This window comes from Asparagus officinalis, unplaced genomic scaffold, assembly GCF_001876935.1.
Source record: "Asparagus officinalis unplaced genomic scaffold, Aspof.V1 AsparagusV1_Un147, whole genome shotgun sequence".
NCBI classification, from domain to species: domain Eukaryota; kingdom Viridiplantae; phylum Streptophyta; class Magnoliopsida; order Asparagales; family Asparagaceae; genus Asparagus; species Asparagus officinalis.
Window position 1 is genome coordinate 144,835 of NW_017972413.1, and position 9,163 is coordinate 153,997.

The 9,163-nt window shown below is 41.0% G+C and overlaps 1 protein-coding gene across 1 annotated transcript; it reads right to left on the minus strand.

Annotated features, from left to right (window-relative positions):
• Window positions 1–7,599: 7,599 nt before the first annotated feature.
• LOC109827333 lies at window positions 7,600–8,343 on the minus strand. Its single transcript, XM_020394322.1, has 2 exons — window positions 7,938–8,343; window positions 7,600–7,868 (listed from the first exon to the last, which is right to left on the minus strand). The coding sequence occupies exons 1-2, from the start codon at window positions 8,341–8,343 to the stop codon at window positions 7,762–7,764; spliced, it is 513 nt and encodes a 170-aa protein (XP_020249911.1). The 3' UTR covers window positions 7,600–7,761.
• Between the last annotated feature and the right edge of the window lie 820 nt (window positions 8,344–9,163).

The following is a 9,163-nucleotide window of genomic DNA, read 5'->3' on the forward strand; positions in this document are numbered from 1 at the left end:
GAGGAACTCATATATCTTTTGGAAGAGCTAGTAGACTTCGACCCGCATGATGAGGCCACGCCGCTTATGATCGATGCTCAGACTCAGAGGGTGTGAGAGCGTAAGGCCCGAGCGAGACGCATATTGGAGCAAGAAGTCATCGTTGCAAACTTGTACGAACGGCAACGTCGTCTGCAGAGTAAGATGGATGTTTATAATGACATTGCTGATAGGACGGGGGTCAGGACCGTCCAAGGGGAGAGGACTCTAAAAGATTTTGAGCTCGAGAGCGCCAAGGTTCAAAATGTTTATAGAGGAGAGCTGGAGGTTCTTCACGCGTTGCGCCGAGAAGACGTAACTGCCGATGCTGCCGCCATTCTTGCTTATACCAAGCTTCAGAAGGAAGAAGAGGAGAGGGTTCAAGTGGAACATGCCGAGAAACTTGCCGCTGTTAAGGCTAAGATTGCTTCCTTCAGCTTGTTAGATCTGATTTGAGACGTCTTCTTGTATCTCAACTTAGTCTGATTTTATTAATAAAACAAAATTTTTTCTTTAGCGGTCCTGAATTTGTTGGGTGCTCAAGTCACGAGACCAACTAGTGGAGTTGATGCGTCAATGACTCGCAGTTATAGAATTTTTGGCAAATCCTCAGCCATCAACGGATTTGATTAGCCTTTACCGACTACCGTTTGAGTCGGGCTAGCATGCGGATTGTCTAAATCCGTTCCGCATGTGACGTTGTGCTAAGAGAGTTAACGCTCTTAGTGCTACGATATTGAATACGTAGACTTCGTCTTTCTCACGGGAATAGACTACCTGGCGACACGTGTTAGGTGTTGACTTTAGGATTTTTGGCTAACCCCCAGCCTTTAACGGGTTTGATTAGCCTTTACCGACCACCGTTTGAGTCGGGCTAGCATGCGAATTGTCTAAATCCGTTCCGCATATAACGTTGTGCTAAAGAAATGAACTCCCTTAGACTTGATGCTACGGCTCCGAATACGTAGACTTCGCCATTGTCATGGAAATAGGCTACCCAGCAACGTGTTTTAGACGCTGACTTATCCCTACTTAGGCTTCGGGATAAAATTCCCCCGAATCGAACTCTGGTGTCTTTTTCTTCGGAGAAAGACTAAACCGGTGATGCGTGTTAGGCGTCGGCATATCCCTTCTTAGGATTCAGGATGAAATTCCCCATGCGTGTAAGGCATGGATTTTTGGTGTTATTAATAACAACCTGCCACAATGTTGAATATGTGAACGGGTGTTCTTTTTAACGGTTAAGAACTAACCGGCGGCGCGGGTTAAGCGCCGACTTATCCTTGCTTAGGTTTCAGGATAAAAATACCCCAGAATCGAACTCTGGTGTCTTTTTCTACGGAAAAAGACTAAACCGGCAGCGCGTGTTAGGCGCAGACTTATCCCTACTTAGGATTCGGGATAAACTTCCTAGGATGAATCCTACATTGACATATTTTGGAAAAGATCAGTGCAGGAAAGGAAGAATTTTATATTCTATTTCCCGGTCTTCTTTTAGGGTGAAGGCAAACCCGAATAACAAGGAAGGAAGAATTTTATATTCTATTCCTTGATTCTGGAAAGGAAGAATTTTATATTCTATTTCCAGTGAAAAAGAAACTAGAAGAATCTGGAAAATCTAGATAAACCTGCCTTTTATAGGATTGGTTATCTAAACTGAAGAAAAGAGTTCTTCGTTTATCGAAGTGAAACTTCAACTTCGGTTATAGCCATGAGAGGGCTTACCCAAAGAAGAAGAAGGGAGTTCTTTCGTTCATCGAAAGGGGACCCCGAAATGAAAGTGGACCTCTTGTTCATAGAAAGAGTCAAGAGGGCCAGAAAGACATTTTTGGTGGACTCACTGTCAATTGAAATTGATCAGTGAGGGATTTTGGTGGTGAAAAAGATTTTGGGTTATCCTATAGAATATTAAGTGTAATATCCTTCAAGGAACTTCCCGGTAAATGGGTTATCCTGAATGTACTACGGATAGTACTTTTTCAGGAACTTCCCATTTATTGGCATTAATTGCCTGGTGTCTTCTTGAGTAATCAGGCGATATGCACCGTTTGAGTAGACTGTGTCTATCACAAACGGTCCTTCCCACTTGGGTTCGTCCGGTTCTCTTTTCTCTCTCTCCCTTCCGATCTCTCTCTCCTCACTGTCTTCCTCTCTCTCGTGTTCCACTTCTCCCTCCGGCAACAGATAATCACCGGCGACTAGGAGCGGTCGACGGCGAACTCCCACCGGATCAAGGTTAGTATTTTTTTTTTCTTTTTTTTTCCTTTTTTCAATTTCCTTAAGAAATCTATATCAGTTTGAAGAAATCAAAGGAATCAAATAGATCAAACATGGGAGTGATTATACCTTTCAATTTGCTTGATTTTCAAATAAAATCTCCTTTTTTCCCCACTGTCACCTTCTTCTTCCTCCAGCTCTTCCCTCTGTCTCTCTCGTTTTCTTTCTTTTTTTTTTTACACGAATTCTTCCCCCTTCTTCCCTTTTTTAAGCTTTCAGAAAGTTGTCGGTATCGAAAGGGAGAAAAACAACCGGGATTATCGGGATTACGGTGTGGAAAAGAGAGATTACGGAGTGGAAAAGAGAGGAAAATTTTTTTAAAAAAATTAGTGTCGTATCACGTGGGCGGCGTAATGAGGAGGCGCGTGATATTGAACAGTAAGTTTTTGTTTTATACATTTGTTTTTTTTTTTTTAACTTGGGGCGGTTGTTACACTCTCCCCTCCTAATAAAAAGTTTCGTCCTCGAAACTTAACGTACCTTAATGTATAAAGAGCTCGGGGTATTTCTCTCGCATGGAATCTTCAGTTTCCCAAGTAGCTTCTCGTTCTGAATGATTCTTCCATTGTACTTTCACATATTTGATGGTTCGACGCCTAAGTACTTGTTCCTTAGAATCCACAATGCGTTCAGGTTTCTCCTCATATGTCAAGTCAGGTTTGAGCTCCACTGGAGATAATTCGATTATCTCATTAGAATCTCGGATGAACTTTCGCAGCATCGATACGTGAAATACGTCATGTATTCCAGATAGAGATGGCGGTAATGCTAATTTGTATGCCACTGGACCAATCCTTTCCAGAATTTCAAAAGGACCAACGAATCTAGGACTTAACTTCCCTTGGATTCCAAATCTTTTCACTCCTCGGGTAGGCGAAACCTTCAAGAAAACATGATCGCCCACCTTAAATTCTAATTCTCTTCTTCTTTGGTCAGCATAACTCTTCTGACGACTTTGTACTGTGCGAAGGCGTTCCCGCACTAATTGAACTTTATCAATTGCTTGTTGTACCAACTCTGGTCCAATAAGTTTTCTTTCTCCAACATCGTCCCAATAGACAGGAGACCTGCACTTTCTTCCATAAAGAAGTTCATATGGTGCCATTTGAATACTAGTTTGATAGCTGTTATTATATGCAAATTCTGCCAGGGGCAGATAATCTTCCCATGATCCTCTCATTTCTAGTACACAACACCTCAGCATATCTTCCAGTGTCTGAATTGTCCTTTCTGATTGGCCGTCCGTCTGTGGATGGTATGCTGAGCTAAAATTTAGTTTAGTTTGAAGAGCTCTATGTACACTTTTCCAATATTCTGATGTGAACCTAGGGTCTCTATCTGATACTATTGAAATGGGCATTCCATGCAGTCTCACTATCTCCTTGATGTATAATTTAGTCAGCTTTTCTAGTGAAAATTTCATATTGATAGGTAGAAAGTGTGCTGACTTAGTTAATCGATCAACAATCACCCATATAGCATCATTCTTCATCAAAGTCTTAGGAAGGCCGGTGATGAAATCCATGGTGATCTTTTCCCACTTCCACATTGGTATGTCCAAATTTTGAACTAAACCAGCTGGTCTTTGGTGTTCAGCCTTTACTTGTTGGCAAGTAAGACATTCTGAAACATAAATAGCAATTTCTCTCTTCATGTTATTCCACCAATAGATTTCTTTTAAATCTTTATACATCTTAGTTGATCCAGGATGCATGGTATACAGAGAGTGGTGTGCTTCTTTCAGAACCTTCTTCTTTATCTCTGGTATATCAGGCACACAAATTCTATTTCCAAACATCAATGACCCATCTTTATGTATTTTAAATTCTCTTCGAGTACCTTCTTCCACCTCTTTCTTTATCTTTACTAGTTGAGGATCCTTCTGTTGGTTTGCTTTAACTTCATCTATCAAAGAAGGTTGTATCACCATATTGGCTAATTTAACTCCCATTTGATGAATTCTAATTTCAATTCCAGTACGATCCAATTCCTCCAATATTTTTCTTTGAGAAGTAACTAAATATGCTAGATTGCATGTATTCTTGCGGCTCAAGGCATCAGCAACAACATTTGCCTTGCCAGGGTGATAATTGATGGTAATGTCATAATCCTTTAGAAGCTCCAACCATCTTCTTTGCCGCAAATTTAACTCCCTTTGGGTGAATATATATTTCAAACTCTTGTGGTCAGTATATATTTTACAATGTTCACCATATAAATAATGTCTCCAAATCTTTAGAGCAAACACTACTGCCGCCAGTTCCAGGTCATGAATGAGACAGTTCCAAATATTAATTTTCCCCTTACAACCCTGATTTGATACTAATATATTACCCCCAGGTGTACTAACAAGTAATTCTTTCGTTGGTATGTGGCGCCTGCATTCTTTAGACCGAATGGCATCACCGTGTAGCAGAATACACCAAGGGGTGTTCTGAACGCTGTATGCTTCTCATCATCTGTGTACATCTTGATTTGGTTATATCCTGAGAAACCATCCATAAAAGACATTCTCTCAAATCCGCATGTATTGTCCTTTCATTTTGCATAAGAACACATCCAAGTCCTCTTCTAGAGGCATCACAATAAATAGCAAAGCATGTATTTTCAGAGGGTAATGCAAGTATCGGAGCAGACACTAACATTCTTTTTAACTCTTGAAAGCCTCTCTCACATTCATCAGACCAAATAAATTTAACTCCTTTCTGGGTAAGGCGAGTCAGGGATGAGGCAATACGAGAGAATCCTTCTACAAATTTTCTATAGTAGCCAGCCATACCAAGAAAACTACGGATAGAATCCTTCTACAAATTTTCTATAGTAGCCAGCCATACCAAGAAAACTACGGATTTCCGTCACACTAGCAGGCCTGTCCCAATCAGTTATAGCTTTTATCTTTTCAGGGTCTACAGAAATCCCTTCCTTAGAGATTACATGTCCAAGGAAAGTTACTTTCTCTAACCAGAACTCGCATTTCTTAAGTTTTGCATATAATTGTTCTCTCTTTAGTGTTTGCAGTACACATCTCAGGTGTTCTCTATGCTCTTCTTCGCTTCTTGAGTAAATTAGGATATCATCGATAAATACCACAACAAACCGATCCAAGAATGGTTTAAACACCCTATTCATAAGGTCCATAAATGCGGCAGGTGCATTTGTGAGCCCGAATGGTAATACTAGAAATTCATAATGACCGTAACGGGTTCGAAATGCAGTTTTTGGCACATCCTCTGGTTTGATCTTTAACTGATAATACCCAGAACGGAGATCAATCTTTGAAAATACTTGAGCTCCTTGTAATTGATCAAATAGATCATCAATTCTTGGTAAGGGATACTTGTTCCGTATGGTTACCTTATTTAATTCACGAAAGTCAATACATAATCTCATGCTACCATCTTTCTTCTTTACAAATAATACTGGCGCACCCCAGGGTGACACACTAGGTCGAATGAAGCCTTTATCTAAAAGTTCTTGCAATTGCACCTTAAGTTCTTTCAACTCAGCTGGTGCCATACGATAAGGAGCCTTGGAAATTGGACTTGTACCAGGTATTAAGTCAATTGAGAATTCAATCTCTCTATCAGGAGCTGGAAGTTCTTCTGGAAACACTTCTGAAAATTCACTGACAACTGATATCTCTTCTAAGCTTGGTTTTTCTTCATTGTTAATTCCAACCGAAGCTAAATAGCCCATGCATCCACTTCTCAGTGCCCGGTAAGCTTTAAGGGCTGAGATGATTTTCAAGGTTTCTCGGGATTTACACCCCTCAAAACAGAATTCTAGTTGACCCGGAAATTTAAATATCACCTTCTTTTCTCGACACAAAATAGAGGCATGATTTAAGGATAACCAATCCATCCCTAATATGATATCAAAATCATGCATTTCCAGCATAATTAGTTCTGCTGGAAGCTCATTGTCGAGAATATTAATTTTCCCCTTACAACCCTGATTTGATACTAATATATTACCCCCAGGTGTACTAACAAGTAATTCTTGTTGTAGGGTGTCACATGGTAGTTTGTTTTTCTTAACAAACTGTGCAGCAATAAAGGAATGTGAAGCTCCAGAATCAAATAGTATTCGAGCAAAAGTAGAAAATATAGGTATAATACCTGACACCACATCATTATTCGCCAGAGCCTCTTGCTCGGTTATAGAGTAAACTCGTGCCTTCACTTGGGGACGCTGATCACGTTGAGATGTATTTTGACCTGATGTTTCATTCAACTTAGGACAATCTGCAATCTTGTGATCCTTTTGGCCACACCTCAAACAAGCACCTGTAACTCTCCAGTAATTTTTAGCTTCATGATTAGGCTTGTCACAAATGGTGCATCTCATCGACTTCTGATTCATAGTCTGCTTTCCTTTTAAATCTCCACTGTGTCTTTTGTTTTGCCAGTTCTTGTTGTGACCTCCACGTCCGTCCGATCTGAACCTCTTCTTCATATTATCATTCTTGTGATTATCAACTGAGAAGATTTCTTTTCGTTCCTTTTCAATTACTAAAGCTTTCTTTAATACCGCTGCATAAGTAGGGAGTTCAAATGAGCTCACTTGAAATCTTATCTGGGGTCGCAGACCCTCCTCAAAACGACGTGCTCTATCTTCTTCTGTTGTAACAAATTGTGGTGCAAACTTGGATAGATAAGTAAATTCCTCCTCATATTCAGCTACAGTCTTATCATTTTGCTTCAGCTCACGGAATTCCTTCTCCTTCTGCTGGCGAACAGTCTTTGGAAAGTATTTCTCATAAAAGACTTTCTTAAATTCTTCCCAAGACAATTGGTCAGCACCATCTCCCAAAATCCTCTGCTGCATTTGCCACCAGCCATATGCACGACCTTTTAACATATATATTGCATAAGCCACTTTTTCTCCATCAGGACACTTCATATAAGTAAAGACTTTCTCCATCTCTGTGATCCAGTCTTCAGCTACCATAGGATCAACACTTCCTTCAAAGGTAGGCGGTGTCAACCTCTTAAATTCCGCCATACCACTTCGTAATCGAGGATAATCAACATCTCGAGTGTCTTGCTGTTTGCTAAGTTGTTGTTGCTGATTTTGCATTATAGTGGTGAGATTTTGCATCATCTGCAACATAACATTAGGGTCCATTTGATTTTCTTCGGAACCAGATCCACGTACATTTCTACCACCAAACATTTGTCCCAAAGTCTGGTGCAAATCACTTTCCCGTGTTGAAGGAGTGTTCGTGTTGTTCCTAGTCATCTAATTATAAAGCAAACAATATATTAATAACCCCTAAAAATTTCAAAAATAACAATACAAATCAGTAGTTACAACTAAAAGTCTCTTATTAATATTTAACTTTTCATTCCATACATATATCCTAGTATATGGGTTTACATATTTCTGCCCAAAATTCCCATATACACTAGAGAGTAACTAGAAACTCATATATTGATCTTACGAAATTTTTCTAATTTTTACATTCTACTTCCTCGAGGAAGAGGATTTGCTAGAGTTAGACTCCGCCTCAGTTGGTTCGGTCTCCTCTGAGTCCTGGTTATTATTATCAGAATCAGACACTGGATCTGGATCTATACCGCTAGTCCCCCATCCTTCAAGATCGAGGTCTTTATTATCAGAATCAGACACTGGATCTGGATCTATACCGCTAGTCCCCCATCCTTCAAGATCGAGGTCTGGACCAATGCCTAGAGTACTCGACTCACCCTCAGAGGAGGTAAGTTCTTGGTCATTATTAGGAACCTGGGCTACATGGGACTCCATATCGGAAGGATCAGATGAAAGCAAAATTATTTCAGAGGGCGAGGACTCTATGGGAATAACTTCTACCACCGGCTCATCCTCATCAAAGGGATTAGTCTCGGACTCAGCAGAATCTATTGATATGATTTCTACAATCTCGATATCAGAGGAATTGGTTATCTCATGATTAGCCAAAATCTCATCTGGGTCGGTCTCGTCGGAATCATATTCCCAGTCTTCTTGATTGGATTCCCAAGTGTTGTCTATTGAGGTTGTATAGCTAGATTGGAGCATCAACTGCATTAGCATGTGCCTTACCTTTCCCCCGTGGGACGAAATTCTGTTGTGGAGCATTATTCACCTGTTGGCATCTCTCCGCCTTTTTCCTTCTTAGGAATCGCTCGGCTTGCTCTCCTCGGACCTTCAGATCCTTCCATGTCTTGGACGGTGCTGTCCCCATTGCTTCCAACACGTCCAGTGCGAGGCTGTTGTGGTAAGTCTGGAGGATGAATTCCTCGGTGATCGGGTCCCGGCAGTTCATCGCCTTGTTCCGGAACCTCTTGAACAGATATACATATTCTATGCTAACGCATCCTATAAGGTTTCTAATGTCGAACCTATGGCTCTGATACCACAACTGTCACGACCCCAAAATGCGCAGCAAATTTTGAGATGCATGACAGCGGCAACACGTGCATAAAGCACATGCTAAGCCTTCCGGAACCTCTTGACGAAGGTGTCGACCAATTCTCCGTCTTTCTGTTTCTCATCCAGCAATGACCCACTGGATATCTCTGTGTCGTCGTCGAAGAAGTTGGCGAGGAATTTGATTTCCATGTCATCCTAACTATTCACGCTACCTGGCTTGAGACGGCGATACCAATCGAAGGCGGCTCCGCGAAGAGTGCCGACGAATGACCGCACCATCAGAGGCTCATTGCCGGATATTACTCCCAGGTGTGATTTGAAATAAATCAAATGTTGGGTGGGGGAACCCATCCCATTAAACGGCGTGAAGTTAATTAGATTAAACTTCGCCGGATATGGGATCGATTCCCACTCTCTTGGGTATGGACAAGGAATGCCCGTCTTCTTCACCTCTTGAGCAGAAATCAATGTGTTG

Excerpts from the sequence above, each read along its gene's own strand:
- LOC109827333 (XM_020394322.1), bottom strand. The coding sequence starts at position 8,343 with ATGCAGTTGATGCTCCAATCTAGCTATACAACCTCAATAGACAACACT. Across the intron at positions 7,869-7,937 it reads ATGGGGGACTAGCGGTATAG|ATCCAGATCCAGTGTCTGAT; the intron begins ATCCAGATCCAG and ends CTAGCGGTATAG.